At 45.6% G+C, this 16,743-nt stretch overlaps 2 protein-coding genes across 3 annotated transcripts in view; one reads left to right on the forward strand and one right to left on the reverse strand.

Annotated features, from left to right (window-relative positions):
- The window catches only part of LOC101077158 (glypican-6-like), a 51,758-nt gene extending 38,919 nt beyond the window's left edge, over window positions 1–12,839 (forward strand). For both annotated transcript variants that reach the window (XM_003961882.3, XM_029846910.1), the window contains 3 exons: window positions 9,361–9,497; window positions 10,383–10,558; window positions 10,702–12,839. In XM_003961882.3, the coding sequence (XP_003961931.2) occupies window positions 9,361–9,497; window positions 10,383–10,558; window positions 10,702–10,913 (525 nt within the window). In that variant the 3' untranslated portion in view covers window positions 10,914–12,839. The remainder of the gene's footprint in view (window positions 1–9,360; window positions 9,498–10,382; window positions 10,559–10,701) is intronic.
- A 147-nt stretch (window positions 12,840–12,986) lies between these two features.
- dct (dopachrome tautomerase) lies at window positions 12,987–16,290 on the reverse strand. Its single transcript, XM_003961883.3, has 8 exons — window positions 15,770–16,290; window positions 15,413–15,712; window positions 15,207–15,307; window positions 14,616–14,782; window positions 14,361–14,540; window positions 14,149–14,284; window positions 13,846–14,047; window positions 12,987–13,234 (listed from the first exon to the last, which is right to left on the reverse strand). Exons 1-8 carry the CDS (start codon window positions 16,056–16,058, stop codon window positions 13,059–13,061), a joined length of 1,551 nt encoding a protein of 516 aa, XP_003961932.1. The 5' UTR covers window positions 16,059–16,290; the 3' UTR covers window positions 12,987–13,058.
- Window positions 16,291–16,743: the final 453 nt, after the last annotated feature.

Below are 16,743 nucleotides of genomic sequence, written 5' to 3' on the forward strand. Positions count from 1 at the left end.
ATGTAAAGCCTTTCAGAGGCATCATCGGATCCCAGTAGAAGGAATGAAACCAGACGGTTGCCATGGAGATAGCAGCAGGTAACAGCTGAAGGAAAGATGGAAATCATCACGCGAACAGTCGTCAGCTTTTACCTGAGGAATATTACTGTAGTTTGTAAGAGCCTCTTTCACCTGTAGATGTTTTTTTCTGCTGTTGTGTTCTTGGTGTGTTCCAGTGCACGTGTTTACAGCGTTGTTGTTTGGCTCAAACCGAGTTATGGCCGGAGTAAAGAGTAAACAAGAGGTTGGAGGATGTAGTTAGAGGAATATGAGCTCCCTCCCGCAGAACTCCCTCCAGCAATAAGCCCGTAGCATTCTTTTCCTGGATGTGTTCGGCTGCCTGTAGGAAGTGTGAAGCCTGGTCACGCAAAAGTCAGTACCTGATATAGTGCACGTGGTCATGCACAGCAAAATCCCATCTCAGCCTGCCCTCTGTCCAGAAGAACTTCTCAGTTCCACATTACAGTCGAGGACTCGTCACAGCTGAACTGCAGGCAGGAAGAAACCGAATCAGGAATTGAACCATAATGGTTCAATGTAGACGACAGCTGGGCTGTGATACTGACGCGTGTGTGTGGCATATAGACGTTTATGATCCCTGTTCTATAGGAGATCTGTGCCTTTATTTTACCTCTGTTTCTTGTCCATTCGTTGGTTTCTGCGTATTTGACCATAAAAAGGATAAACCAGGTTTCTTTTTTCAGGATTATTTCCCCCACAAGAATGAAGAACCTTTTTTAAGGCTCCCTCTCCTTTATATGCTGTTGGCCCACCAGTGTACAGGCACTCTATTCTCAGTTCCTCTTATGGATGTCTAGACTCTGTCCTGATAATGTTTCCAGTCAACAGTCCAGAGAACTGTGCAGCCCTTCCTCCGGTGTATTTTTTGATGTTTTTTTTAGCATCTGCAACAAACCAAATATTTCCTGTTCCATTTCTTTGCTGTTATTACATCTCCTACCTTTTCATGACAACAGAGGTCAGCGTCAGAGCTGGAGCTGAAGTGGAACAAAGCAAAACGCATATTGGCTTTTTCTCGAAGTACGCGGGCTTTAAATTAAACTTTGATTGCTCTCCCGGGCGCTTTTTATGCTAGCGTAAATGATTCATCATCACAGCTCTTTCATAATGTGTTTAACGACTGAAGTTTAATATTCGCGAACACAAACTTTCCATTTTTCTCTCTTATTCTTTTACACGAACACCAGGAAACTCTAAGTAAAACATTCATTTTGCGGTTGGTGAAGTCAGCTGTCAGGAAAAAGCACAACCACTCCCTTCCCAAAACCTCGACCCTGGCATTATTTTTTGCGGAGCAGGAACATGTCGAGCCGCTGAAACCTTCTTGTTTTGGATACAGCCTAATGGATGTAAGGTAGGCCTGTCCACAGCTCCATTCTCTCAGCTCCTGTATCTGCAGACTCTTGCCCAAACTCTGCAATTATGGAGATTCCAAACATTCTCTCTCAGACCAGGCAAAATAAATAGAGTGGAAGTGCACATGTGGCATCCGAGCGGCTACTTTTGGGCCGTAAATGTTGCCTCTGAGAGCACTCGAGCATAAATATTTGACTTCTTTGTAATGATTAACCTGTAAATTCAAAATATACTACATTTAATTATTTATTTTGAGAGGAAATAGAAATTCTGATTATTTTAGGTTTTATAGTCAGTGTTATGTGTTAATGAAGAGCTTCCCAAAGCACCCATGACATCATCAAAGTACGCTTATGATAATAATATTAATTATAATTATAACAGGGGGCAGAGATCTCTCAGTCTGTACTGGAGTGAGAAACAGAAGGTTCTCAGTTCAAATCTCGGTGCGTATGAAACAAGGAAGGTGTTCTGATAGTAGTGACAGCACTGCTGAAGTATCCTTGAGCAAGGTACCAAACCCCCAAATACTCACATACAGCCCAGCAATGAACTGGGAACTCATTGGAGGGTGGACCCTGCCTCCTAATATAAGAATTAGCCTCCTGCCTATGAAACATGCAGCACAGTGCTTTACTGTGCCTTACAATACAGTGACGTAAAATAAAATCACGAGTTAGAAATAGGAAGAATGGCTAAGACAATAAAATGGTAACTATAGAGTTCAATTTCACAGATATATATAAAACCATATAAGCCATTTTAAAGATCTGTGTGGTCCTATCGGGTGTACGCTAAAGGCTCGTTTGAGCTGGTTGTGTGCACGTTACCATCGGCCTATTTGTCCCTCTTACTTTTGCATTTCATGTGAGTTTTTCTCAACTCTGCCAGGCTGCGGCCCCCACTGATTCCCCTCCCTGCAGACTTCTTTAATCTCGGTGTTGCCGTGTCCTCTACAGAGGCCAGCGTCTGTGGAGCGGGTCATCCCCGCTGATCCACCAGCAGTGTTTCTGATGGGATCTGTAAGCAGAGCCAGACTTTGGCTCCATTAAAGTTTAAACTACTGTTAAGATTCTGGAGGATGTCCTGCTGGATATTATGCGCTCACTGGGGTCCAATCGCACCCATCCTCATTACAGGCGCGACGCCTCCCGTCCGATGAGGAGACATTAAGCCTTCTGAGGGGATGTCGCTCATGATGCCTCTTGACCTTGGTCCTGTCAGGAGATAAAGACATCACAAATGCTGTTTCAAGCCAGAAGGTGTAACAATGGAATACTTATTAGCCATCATTCAGCGGCATCATTTATAATGTAGCAGCAGCAGCATCCTGTTCAGAGGGCAACACTGTCTTGTAATGCTATTACGGTATATATTTTATTATAGAGAATTTTTCAAAACAAATGTATGGTAGATGGGATATAGATGGAGGCTGTGTCGCCTCTCTTATTGGGTTACTGCATGTCTGAGTTTGGTGTCCTTCAGACTGCTAAAACTGGGCTCAGGCTCTGCTCAGAACTGCAGGATTGATATGAGATTCAGGAGCCGTCAGGGGCTCTAAGAAGAGGCCACGTGTACAGGTGACCCTTTGCACACTTTAGGCAAAAAAAAAAGAGAGGAATCCTCTGCTGCTGCTCCTCCTACAGTCTCCAGTCTGGTAGAAGGTACATTTTGGATCAGAAAAAAGCTTAACCTGATGTAATACGTCATGGAGGGAAAAGAAAAATCTCATAACTTTAATCCTGCCTGCTGTGCTTCTCGCCCAACGAGAGATCTACAGAATTTCCTTTTGTCTTAACTCACAGGTGCTTTATTCTATATTGTTTGAGTTTCATCATAACCTCTTAAATCAGCTTGTTCTAGAAATTGTACGTGCAAAGCATTCCCATTAAAATAATTTTTAGTGTGCTTTAGCTTGCATGTAAAGTAGCCTGCAGTAATCGTAGAAGTCTGAATCAGAAAATCTACGCTTTACACATGCCATAGGTTTTAACACCCCCTGTCACTGATGATAAATAAATTGTAGGAATAACTTTTATTGCCAACACTGGGTTAGCTGTCAACATGCTGGCAGTTGTCCGGCAGCAATGATTAAAGCGCACCATCATTTACTCTCTTGGAAAGCTCGTTGGTCTCATTTGAATCATTTACTCTGTGTCCCTTCCTCCTCGGTGACTAATGCTGCCGCCATAAAGTGCTCTGCAGCGCTTCATATCTGTCGATACATTAATGAGACACGTTGGCCCCATTGCTCTCCGGGCCGGCCGTCCTCTCGGGGGAGCAGCGAGGGGGCCTCGGTGATTGCGTTGTTCTCCACCGTGCAGCTTCCCTTTAATCATCTGCCTTTTTCAACCCCCCCCCCCCCCCCATCCCCCCGTAGCCTCGGGCCAATCACGCTCGCAAACTCGCCCCTGCTTCATCAATATTCTGTCATATTTTCTCACCGTGGGATCACCGTGTGATACATTTCGCTCACTATGATACACCGCGTTGGCTAACTATGTAAATACCACGGGAGGGAGCAGGTGGTTTCAGGCGGCGTTGTGTTAAATGGGCCACTCAACGCACCATTTTGTACGCCGTCAGTACCGCACCAAACGATATCTGACATTTCTGACTCCTGAAGCATCCCTTCAGCCACTGCCTAGCTTCATGTGTCCATAAAATGTTAATGTTTTTAGCGGGTTTTGAGCATTTTGTCATGAGAAAGCAAAGACATAAAGATTAATGGAGGATTTCTGGAAAGTTGCAGCCGAGTGTTCCAGAACTAAGCGATTAAAGTTAATCTACAGTATTCAGACGTAATGAGAGGAAATTCAGTGAGGTGCAATCCTAGAAGTCTAAGATTGCAGTAGATTTGGGGCAGTTTATTGTGTTATAATAAGTGATAAATATTCATTACTCCTGTGAGAAGCAGGATTAGGATAGATCTCACAGAATGTCCTGTATTTCACAATCAAGACAAATGCAAATAATCTCCACTGCTGAATAACGATGCCTTTCACGGTATGTCAGGTGTCTATTCTGGGTCGGCGGCATATTAACAATGTTGTGGTGCCTGCATTGACAGCCCTGTCACCGGGAGATTTAAAAGAAAGACCTACATGCGTCCCCCCGGCTGTTGCGACATCCAAGTTAAATCATGGTGAAGTGTTCGGCTGTGGCAGCTTTATGTCGGGGCATAATCGCTCACAATCACGGGAAACAAGGGAGGTGGTACCAGAGAGCAGAATAAAAAGCCGATGGCTGCAGGAGCATGCTAACAAAACCAGTTTTTTGAGCCGGTCTGACACGCAGCCCGGCAGTGATGGGCCCAAACCACAGCTGCACTGTCACGTCCAGCCTCATTTGAGTCTGCTCGTGGTGGCGCTGCTCCGTAGACACGGTTCGTCTGGCGGGTTATCGCTCCCATCTGTGTGAGCGGAGCGAGATAAACAGCTGGGCCGAGTCCTCGCAGTCTCGTCCCTGTTCATGGATGCTGATCAGATGAAAACAACCTCACATCTGCACACGTCCTGGCGGTTATTTGCTTTTAGCAGTGCTAGCCAAGGACGAAGGAGACGACCAGGCAGAGGTTGTTCCCCCATGGATCTGGGGTTGGGCCGGTATTAGTTTTACTCTGCTGAGTTTTAATGCTGCGGAGCCAGAAGGCAGTTCTCAGTTCAGAGGGGTCGTTGTTTATGGTCGGACCCGAGCCAGTGAACAAGAATTTATAACGTGACACCAGATTAAGTAGCCATGTCTACGGACAAGCTCCAGCAGGGCCTCGGCGCTCTGATGCCCGACCCGTTGGCTGGCTGATCCACCAGTTCATCATGAAGATCAGCGGCTGGCTCGCTCTGCGACAAGACTTTGATGAAAAATGTGATGAAGAGGCAGAGTTATTCTTACTGAGGACCGTCCTGCCTGTGAGAAAGGGCTTCGGCCCGACCTCTCGGCGGTCGCTGGCTCGGGGCAGAGCCTCCTGCCACGGCCAGTGTCTCTGGTATGAGCAGAACCCACTCGCTGACCTCTGTAATCGAGATGCAGGCCCGGAAAACTGCATTCATATCAAATGTAAAACTATTTTAACGCCGAGCCGAGGAGCAGTTGCCAGGGAAAATACGTTGATCTTGGAGACATCCGCCCCTCGTGGTTTGGTGGCGAGTCCCGCCGCCGGGTCTATGATTAGATTGGACACGCACTAATTTAGCCCAGACTCGCTGATATGCTCCGTGTCAAGTTGCGATGACATCTCCAGATAGCTGTATGAAAAACAAGAGGCTTGCTAATTTAACAAGATAGCGGGGGCTTTTATTAGCACGTTGTCGGACAAGCTTCCCTTATGGTTTTTGTTTCTGAGAGGAGACGCTGAACACGGCACAGACACGAGAATGAAAGTTGATGGGACTCCTCAGATAGCAGGTCTGAGCGATGTCCCACAGCCACATCAGAGAGGAGAGGCCCCAGTGGCTGGGCTTCAAACCTAGACACAGCCCAGTTTTCCGTCTAACAATAGCCAAGGACACCTAACAACACCGTGGCTACAGCCTGCCGGTGCCACCCTGTCACACGCAGGAAAGCAGCAGGGACGGTCGGCCTGGCAGGATCCCGGCGAGCTCTCGTCTCATTGACTCTCGCTGTTGTTTTTGGATGTAATTTTATGTGCAAACATCTCTCCCGTGTTTGTCTTTGCGAGCCGCCCGCTTACTCTTTACAGCGAGTCAACACTGGCCTGTGTGTTCGTTTGGATTTGTGGCGAGGAACAGAGCGGGTTTAAAGGTGAGCCCGTGTTTGGGTTATGCTAAGTTGGGGGAGCTGCTGCGCCTTACAGGGCTGCTCCTCATTGCTGCGCGCTGCTGAAATAATCTTCTGTGTCGTGGTTTAGCTGCTTGATAAACTGCCTTGTTAGGCAGGAGGAGACAGAAATAACCCCCCAGAAGTGTGTGTGTGTGTGTGTGGGGGGGGGGGGATTAAGTTTCATTCAGGGTTGAATTAATATGTATTAAAAAGTGTAACTGTAAGAAGTGGCAGAGAAATTAAGAGCACTTACTGTCAGCGGCCCGTTTCCATCAAGGTGGCCGTGAAGGAAGTGTGGGAGGTTCTATACTGCCCCGAGATGACTGAGCTGGCACCGCTGGACCGCAGCTGATGGAGAAAGCAGAGACATTATTCACAAAGCGCCTCAGAATAGGAGCAGTGGTTTGAGATCGCGGGTCAGCTACCAAACCTTCACTTTCACTTAAGGCTGTGGTCAAAGAGAGAGAGAGCGGCCAAAGGGAGGGAGGGAGAGACACAATGAAGTCATATATGCCCTGGGACAGGAATCAGGGATGCAGAGGATGAAAGAAACGGAGGGAAGGATGAGCCGGCTTGATGCTGCGAGGCAATTTAAAAATACAGATCAGCTGTTGTTTTGTCACTTTAGCAGCAGTGAGATCATTTCCAACCTAATTTCAATAATATTCAGCTCCCTATGTTCCTCTGTGACTCCCTCACTGCCCAAAATCTATTAAAAATGCATCTGTGCGGCTGTACTGATGTGCACCTGTATTACAATAAAACAGGTTCACTGTATGATCCAGCCGTAATTCCTCAGCAGTGCTCCCAGCAACAGCCCAGTCTGCTCCGACATGCCGGCGCTCCTCTAGACGCTATGCTGCACGTCAGGTGAACAAATCTTTATACGATGAAACCTTCAAATCTGCAGATGCAGTTAGAAATAAATGGACACTTGAAGGAGTAAATTTTTGTCACCCCACAAGGAAAAAATAGCAGAGTCGTAAATGTAGCAGTCGGAAGGTTTATAGTCCTGATTGTGACTCATAACATTCGATTACAGCTCGTTCCACCAACGTCTTTAGCCATAGGCGTGCGTTTTTGCAAAATAGTCGGCAACTTTGTGCTGTACATCGCGCCTTGAAGACAAATTGAATATAGATGTTGTGATGCATAAAACAGAGAGCAAGGCCATACGGGAAGGATGAGTCGGAGAAGTGGAGAGGCTGCCCCATTCTTCTCTCCTTTAGCAGAGAATCTCAGTGCTAACGCTGCATATTTACCAGGATTCCTAAATTACAATGTCCTTTTCCCCCTACATTGCTTTAAGCATTTAACCCCGAAGTGTCTGATTAGGCAGCACCTGAAGCAGCGTTTTTATGTTGTTTTTAATGTCTTCTTCAGACATTGACACCTTGAGAAGGTGTTTTGCGGCCCTGAGGAACTACAGGTCCGAACGGGCCTCGCTGCAGAGCTGAAGGCATCACTCGCATTAGAAAAGTCCTTTAATGTGATCAGGGTTTGAAAAGGCTATCACACTTCCTGATAATCGTAATCCATCAGGCTGCGGCTGGATACAATACCAGTTTAATATCCTGACGCGTGGAGCGGGTGGAAGTGTTCATCCACTGCCCTCATGGAGATTTTTAATGAGAACGTTGTCAGCGTCGGTAACAGGCGGCTGATTGTAATGAGGATCTCGGCTGCACGCTGCACTAACATGGACCTTTATTAAATATGCAGCTCTCTATTTACACACACCGTAAATTACTACAATCGCACAGGGTATATTATGTGTGTCTGTGCAACGTTGATTAGAAAGGAGACTAATTAGATAGCAGCATTTGACTGGGAGGCTGCTCTGCTCATTCTTCAGAGACATACTGCCACCTAGCGTCCACTTCGGCTACCTACACAATAAGTGCGACGGTTATTTATTCACACAGATGTGCAGTGAAGCAGAGTTTTCCCACCAAAACAGTTGAGCCCTCTGCTTTTTAAGCTGCTCTCTGCTGCCCGCCAAACATTTAATCTAAATGTATTTATTGTAAATGTATTGTGTAAATGTATTTATTGTTTTTTTTAAATCTCACATGATACACAATACTGCAGTAATCAGTCACCTAGTGGAGGATAAAGCACTGCCGAGACCTCTGTAGGTCTAAAGTCTCTCGCTTAAACTAAAGTTAATGTCTGAGTTTTACTCAAACGTTGCCCTTCTGCCTCACATGAAGTTCAGCATTGGCCCTCTGGCCAGTATCACGGCCGCTCGAGTGCTCCAGCATCAGTGTGACAGGATTAACACATCAAAAGGGAAGTCAGGGCCTACAGCGGCGTCACACACTCCGTACAGCACCTTTCATGTTCTGCTCAGGTTCACCACAATTTCACGTAAGCCAACAGCAAGTCAGACAGAAAAAAAAGATAATGGGGCCAACCTGCTGCTATCAGGCCTCCTCTCGGCTTCACTGAAATATTACAAATTCTGTGTTTGATGAAAGATTGGAGTTCATGTTCAAAAAGGGTTTCTGGACTGCGTCACTGGCCGGGGTGCAATGACTCTGGAATTACTGCTGCAGTCCTGCAGGATGGGTTGATGTAACTATTTAAAAGTTGAAGGGGGGGAAACCCCACTGTTTATAAGTTTCTGATGAAGTAAAATGATAATGGAGTATTTAAAAGAGAAAAAATATCAATACGAGTCTGGAGCATAATCGGGAAGTAACGCTTTCAGTGGTGGAACCTTCCCTCCAATGGTTTTACAAGAACATGTAAAAAGAGCTTTTCTTATGAAGCCCCAGGATCAGCAGCATGAATATAGATGTGGGAAGGCTGGTGTCAACTCACAGTGCTCTTTTGTACTTTAATGTCTTTTTCATTTTTGTAAAATCTGATTTTTGTGCGTTTTTATGTGTTCTACAGGGGCTATAGACCACACACACACACACACACACAGACCCAGGGACGCAGACATATTTATATATATATATATATATATATATATATATAAGCTGTAATTGTGACTGTAAAAATGTGCTTCACAAATCATTGTGCACTATGATAGACCGGTTTGCTTTGGAAGCGCTTTCCTTTTCCTGTTAAAGTAACGATAGATCAAGGCTCTAGGATTCATGACTTACAATCTTTAGCTTTCTGTCTTTCTGAACACCTCCATCTTTTCTTTAGGTGATTGACATTAAAGAAAAGCTGAAGATGTCAAAGAAATTCTGGTCGAACTTGCCAGATGTGTTATGTGTGGAGGAAAGAGTGACGGCAGGAAATACCAGCGATGATGACTGCTGGAACGGGCACACGAGGGGCAGGTAGGTGGCCCTGCCGTGACCTTAGTTTACTGGCTGAGCTGGGAATTAAGGATTATGATGCCAACAGTATCAGTCTGTTATTTTAAGTCATGTTCACGCTCTCATTTTAACTGGACCACTTAATCAGAATTTTCTTTTTCTCAAGGCAAATCTTGGCAGGCGCTCTGCAGACGCCTCCAGCCGTGGCCGAGGTCACGGTCTCCTTAGTGCTGCCTTCATTCATAACATCAACTGTGGGATCAAAAGATATTCAGCTCTGACATATTGAATTCTTCATACATCCTTCAAACCTAAAAAGTAGCTTTGTATATTAGCAGTGTGTGTGTGTGTGTGTGTGTGTGTGTGTGAGTGCAGGCTGCCGCTGTGTAAAATGAAAAGGGTATTGGGAAAATTGATGAAACGGGTCAGAGGTGCTGCTAAAGCTGAGTGAGCTGAGGTGATGGGGAGGTATGGAATGCCCTCACGTGGTGTCGGCAGCTTATTCATCAAGCAGGAATGCAGAAAAAAGGGTTTTGCTATTAAAAGCAGGACTTTGTTCTGGTTTTTCAATCCTGCTGCTAAAAACTGTCAAATGTATCCATATTAATAAAGTAACTAAGTGGTTTTTTTTATCTGGGTGTAAAACAGCTAATCAAAATTCTAAAGGCGCTTTAAAGTTTTTAAAAATGCTGACTGTTACACAACAGCGTTACTTAATCGTGAGTGTGTCACCGTTTTGGTGGCTTCATCTGAGCCTGGTGGCGGAAACGGTTTTTAAACCTGCTGTTACTGGACCACATGAGCAGAGTTTGTGCTTAAGTGTTGCAGGGGCACCCGTCGTTTCACGGAATGACAAATTGGAACAAACCTTTGACCTTTGCTCCTGGATTTCATCTGACTGCTCAGGTACTTCCCTGAAGTTCAGAAGGACGGCCTGACCAACCAGCTGAATAACCCAGAGGTGGGGGTGGACATCACGCGGCCGGACACGCTCATCAGACAGCAGATCATGGCTCTGAGGGTGATGACCAACAAGCTGAGGAACGCCTACAACGGCAACGATATCTACTTCCAAGACTCAAGTGAGCACTTCGACACATTCCGGTGCACGTGCAGGCGTGCGAGGAAAACACGCAGAAATGCATCCTGGTCATGCTGATGGGGTTGATCATGTGATCGGGTGGGCCGCTGATCAGCCGGGCTTCTCTCTGTCCTGACGTTGCAGGCGATGAGGGCAGCGGCTCCGGCAGCGGCAGCGGCTGCACAGACGTCTGCCCCACGGACGCGGACGCCGAGGATCTCACGACCGAAGCCCCGGTGGTGGAAGCTGACCGGGGGGGTCCTGTGGACGGCTCCGAGCTGCCGAGCGCCCCCCCTGCAGCCCTGCTCCTCACGCTGGCCCTGTCAGTCCTGGCACTCTCCCGACAGTGGAGATAATGCCAGAAACGCAACACGGACACCAGTTGCTTTCCCTTTTTTTGTTTGTTTGTTTTTGCAATTTATTTTTTTTCTGCATTTTTCTTCTGTATTGCAGCAGATTAACGGTATAGTCGTGCAGCCCCCCCTCCCCTCAAGGAGGAGCTCTCGGGAGGAGAGCAGCCGTGTTTATCATCTCCCAAAGATCGAGCGGTGCCGCGCTTTGACGTGATTTGCGGCGTCACAACAAACTCTACTTCAGAGATTTCTTCCACATAGGACAGGTATTAATGTAGGTCTCTATGTGGGAAAATATAAACACGCACTTTGAGCCTTTTGATTTTTTTTTTTTCTTTTGCGAAAACTGTGGAGAATGTGTTTGTGTGCTGGAGAGGCACAGCGAGTGCGATGCGTTATCTGGAATGAACACGAGGGGATGACGGTGACCAGCAACATGGTTCCCACCTACATCTCCAACAAATCCTCCTGTTATTGGTAAATAATGCTCCGCTTAAAAAATTTGAACCATTCAAATGTGCCACTGAATCATTTAGTTTCATTTCATGTCGCACAGGAACATCTCATCATCCTCCATCTGCTTTGCTTTTGTGACCCCAGCAGCCACCCTGATCTAGGATTCAGATTTTGTTCAATGAAAAAAAAAAAAACATTTCATATACATGTTTTTTATTTTTTACATATCTTTTGCTTTTCCCTTTCGGGGTCATGGGAAGGGTGCTGGTTCATAGCAGGTGCCTCAGTGAGCATTTGGGGGTTAGGGTGTAAAACAGCTAATCAAAATTCTAACCCTAACCCTAACCCTACAGACCAAGCTACCACCACCCTGTATTAATACTAATAAAAAGCTAGTGGATGTGGATAAATGCTGCAGCACAGAGAGAGAGAGAGTAGAGAGCTACCGCTCTAGGTCCTGGTCCTCACCTCCTCTTCTCAACCCTTTTGCCATCGGTGGTCTGCTGTTAACGGGGCCCAAATGTCACTGTTAGACAGTTTAGAACGCTGTTAAACAGCCATTCAAAAACTGTTTGTCTCTTGTTTTTACACCTTTAATTGCTTTTTAATGTTGCAGTTAAATGGTTTGGGACTTGCATTGTCTGAGCTGGGGCGTTATGTAAAGAATGGAGGATTTGTTGAGAGAAGGGCCAAACGGCACACGGCAGTTACAGGAAATGCAAAGAAAGGGTGGCCAAATTTATCTGTGAAGCCTGAATGGTTATGTCTGCAGCACAGACAGGCTGGAAGCCGACCACAGTCACCTGTGAAATGAGAATCTGCAGAGACCGGACAGGGCTGAACGCTTCGGCGGCGCTCCTCAGTAGAGCGTACTTACAGAGAATGTGAGAGGCCTGCCACTGCAGGAGGGGGCGGACAAAACCAGCCTGGATGTGCGTCCACTGTTCTCTGAGAGCCCCCTCAGCTCCATTACCACCCGGACAGCTCAGCTTACAGGACAGATCCAGGGAATAAACCCCTTCAGCGCTACACCAGTGTCCAGCTTTACATTGACGTTGCATCTGCAGCCACATAAATGTGGTCTTGTTCATTCAAAAGGAACTTTTTTTTAATTCTATAAATACTGACCTTTAAAGGATGTTTTTATGTTTTGTATCACTGAGCTGATAATATTTTTGCAATAAAATTATGGAGGAAAAAAATGCCAATTAAAATTGGAATGAGCAGAAAAATAGGACAAGTCCTTTTTCAGTTCAGTATTATTAATTCAGTATAGAACGTCAAACTGTCTGTTTGGAGCATCTAATTTCAGTTCATCTGAGTGATCTGAGGCACTTAGCGAGCGAATATGCCTTATTGTTTCCCAGTGCAATTACAATTACATTTGTGTTTTTGTTACTGTTCTTGAGAATAAATATTTATTAAATAAAAAAACCTCTAACAGAGTTTTGTGTTTCGGGTTATTCTTTTAAAGCCATCGAGGGAGAAATGCGCTTGTAAAATAATGTTGGAAAACCACTTCCTGTGTACCTGCGTTGTATTCTGACTCATTCCAGAAACTCAGTTTGTGACATTTAGGACTAATAGTCTTTAAAGAATAAATCGTGATTTACATCATGGTCATGTCTAATTAACTTTATTCTTCATTCACGTCCCGCAGAACGCTGAAGAGCAGTTTCGCATTCGTGGAATCTAAGCCTCCTCTGTGTACTTCCTATTTGAGAAGTCAGCTTTTATCAGAGGTTCGAAGCCTGTGTTTCTCCGCTGGCGCATGTAGAGCACAAAGATAAGGAGGAGCACCAGAAGACCGATGAAGACTCCGCCCAGAGTGGAGCCCAGCACCAGCACCGGGGGCCCGCCGGCTGCGTCTGCAGGGATGAAGGAGAGGAGAGGCGATTAGAAAAGGGCTGAAAGGAAAGAACCCTCGGTCATTACTGAATCAGATGGTCGAACCAGCATTCCTCGCCGACTTGCTCCTAATCTGCTACGAGATCAGCAGAACAAATCCTGATTCAATCTTACATGAGAAGCAAATAATGAGGCAAGTCATTGTCCGTCATTTTTGTTTTTTGCCCAAGTGTTTTCTTATCCGGGGGCATTTGGGAATCAATGGAATAACGGTGGAATAAAATTTGCTTATTTTCTTAAGGATTAGTGCAGAATTTAGTAAATCTATAAACGTAAATGATTCAGGGTCACATGAAATGCACTAACCACAAAACTTTAAATACAGTTAGATTACATTCTTGACTCATCAAAATAGCAAACAAAATAACCAAAACTAGTTCAAGAGGCTTATACTGTGTAGATTAGTACTTTCAGACTCAGGCAGCCTTTCTCACATATCCTTTCTTCATGCTACAAGCTATGCTAGGCTTGTTCTAGCCCATAATGTGGGCTATTTACTGTAGACTTGAAGAAGAAAACGGCATATTAGCAAATTCCCCAACGTGGTGATTTTCTTTGCACACTGGCTCACCGTCCAGGTCAACAGCATATGCGTATCCCAGCTGCTCCGAGGTTACGTAAATCTCTTCGTTGGTGATTGGCGGGAAGAAGGGGACCATGTTGTAGTCCCTGTTGTGACCGATGGGAGCCATTTCATCCGGAAAAGTGGCGTTGGACGGAGAAAACCGTCTCATCCACTCGTCAAAAATGGCATCAGTGAAGGCGTGGAGCACCTGCAGGAGAAACAGCAGTAAAACAGGGTGGTCTTTGAACTCAACACGGCCTCCAATGTGATGTTGTGGACTAAACCATATGCAGGAAGTCAGTGTCCCACCACAAAGATGGGGTCATTGGCCGCAGAATGGGCCAGGGCGCTGGTCCCATTCAGGAAGGAGTGCACAAGGTTGTGGAGGTTAGTAACAGACTCATCCAGTTCTCCGTCTGGCTTCTCATAGCCTTCCAACGCATTTCTGTCATTTAAAATAACATAGTTCAGAAATCCCAATGAAACTTTAGGATTCATTTTGTGGTGAAGCTGAGATGCACCTGAAACTAAAGGAGGAGTTGGTGAAATACGGAGGGCTGTCAAAGTCTCTGATTCCAAGGCAGCTCCTGACATCACTCATGTTGGGCAGAGAGATGTTCTCGGCCTCCATGATGCCCCTCTGGATGACGCCCTCATTGGTGCCATTACAGAGAGTCACCAGACGGTTGTAGTCATCCAAACTGGAGCAGGCAACGGTTCCAACGTCACAACCGTGGCTTCACTTTGCAAATCATTGATGGATTAATAACGCTGACCTGTTGCAGACCACCCCCCATCTGGAGAACCTGGACTGGCTGCTGATGAGGGAGGGGTTGTCGGGATTTCGGCCTCCGAGCATCGAGTCAGTACAGACGTCGCACTCTCTCTGGCCTGTGGCAAAGTTCCAGTAAGGGATGGCAAAGTTCTCGTTGCCAGTCAGTCTCTACATGGAAAATGATATTACAATTATAGTAAAACTTCTGTCTTAGAACAATAACTGCAAACTGCCACTTGACTTAAGTGGCTCTAAAGAAAGAAATGTCAAGTAAAAAGTGTAAATGTATACAAATGTAAACTTAACTGGTTCAGAGATTCACTTGGTTACATTTGATTGCTGATTTTGACATTAAATAAAGCTTTTAAAAGTCAATAACTGAGTCTAGATCATCTCTCAATGTTAAAAACAAGCAATCATACAAAGGAGATATATTCAGATTCAACAGCACTATCCTTGAATTCAACAGTGAATTAACTACTAACCTGGGTTGTGTTGGTGAACTGATACAAATCAAAGTTGACTGAATGTGTTTAGTGATGCAATTTGAGGCTGTTCATCAACTAATCAGTGAACTGATATTTTGATCTACCTGCAGCTCTCTCTCCAGGCTCAGCAGGTGATAACGGTGCCAGGTGATGAAAGCTGGTCCTTTATGCGAGAAATCGATGGCTCTGAAAGGACGACCGGGACCTAAACAAAGAGGTAATTCTTCCAGTCCTCATTTGACAATAAACTGAGATGATCTGCAATCACTTCATTGATGTTTGATCAGCGTGTATGAAGTGTGACGTTTACCCAGCAGAGTGTCTCGAACTGAGTAGTAATGCTGCCATACAAAGAAGTCGTAGATAGAGATGTCGGTGACCTGTGGCTCGGTTCCATTGGGCCCCAGCAGTCCCAGCCAGTGCTGCGTGGCTATCACATAGTCGGGGTGGATGGTGTTCTTGGCCAGTTCCAGAACATCAAGGAACTCCTGGAGCTCCACAGGGGTCAGAGAGTGGATGTTCTTACGCACCACAGGGGCCTTCCTCTGGTCGCAGTTGGGTCCGGTCCATCCAAATTTGCATTGTCCGCAGTTGTAACCCGCAAAGTTGCCTGAAAAACAGTCAAAATATTAAACCAAAAAAAAAAACTATAAAAATCATCACTCACCAGTACACCTGCAGGTCTGATTGAAGAACTTAGTGGGCCACCTCTCTCTGTCGTCAACGTTCCTCAGGCTGTAGGGTCCTCCCCATGGCTTGTTGTCCACTCGAACAGACACGCAGCCTCCTCTCCCAGTCAGAGAGCCACAGATGTTGGCAGGATCTGAGCCCAGAGCCGGGCAGCACTGCTTGGACAGGATTCCCTCCACAGTGCAGCACACACGAGGAAACTGGGCTTCTGTAGCCTTTGGCCAGACGAGCAGAAAAAGAAAATACAAGCCCAACGCAGTCCACATGTTTGTTTCCTTCAGTCGGTGTTTCAGCAGCAAGAAATCGTCAAGTATCGGTCATAAAATGGTTGATTAGTTCCCCCGAATGAGTGTGGAATCTCAGCCTTCTCTGGCTCCCAGTCGCGTGCCTTCCAATTAGATTCAGTGATAGTTGAAACATACGTGGAAAAACAACTTTTACAGCCGAATCATGCTGTGTTCCACTTGGTTTCATGCACATTGAGAAGGCGGCTAAATGCTGCTCTTGCTTTTGTAGGAAAGAGGAGGATTAAGCTTCTGGTCTTGTGATGATCACCTGACAGCAGAGCAGCGAGCCGAAGTAAAGTCTGGATAAACAGGCAGAGACTGCCAGAAGCAACTACCAGGATCGGCTGCTCGTGCCTGCGATTTATCCCAGATAGACAATAATACAGCTTTACAATCATGGTGGTTTATGCTGATCACGTCAGACAAATGTCAATGAAATGACCTGTTGATTTAATCAACTTTCAAATGAGGATCAGGGTGATATTAAAGAATATAAAGGCATTCACTTTTAAAGTAGGACAAAAAAAAACTTTCTCTAAGGTCCTCAGAAATTATAACTCTCGATTTGATGAAGGTTTCATTTTTCCTTCTACTGACATTTATAGAACATAAAGAAGAAAGGACACTGAAGGCAACAAGAGGTTGTAGGAAAGTGGGAAAAAAA

Source organism: Takifugu rubripes, chromosome 1 (genome assembly GCF_901000725.2).
Source record: "Takifugu rubripes chromosome 1, fTakRub1.2, whole genome shotgun sequence".
Lineage (NCBI taxonomy): Eukaryota > Metazoa > Chordata > Actinopteri > Tetraodontiformes > Tetraodontidae > Takifugu > Takifugu rubripes.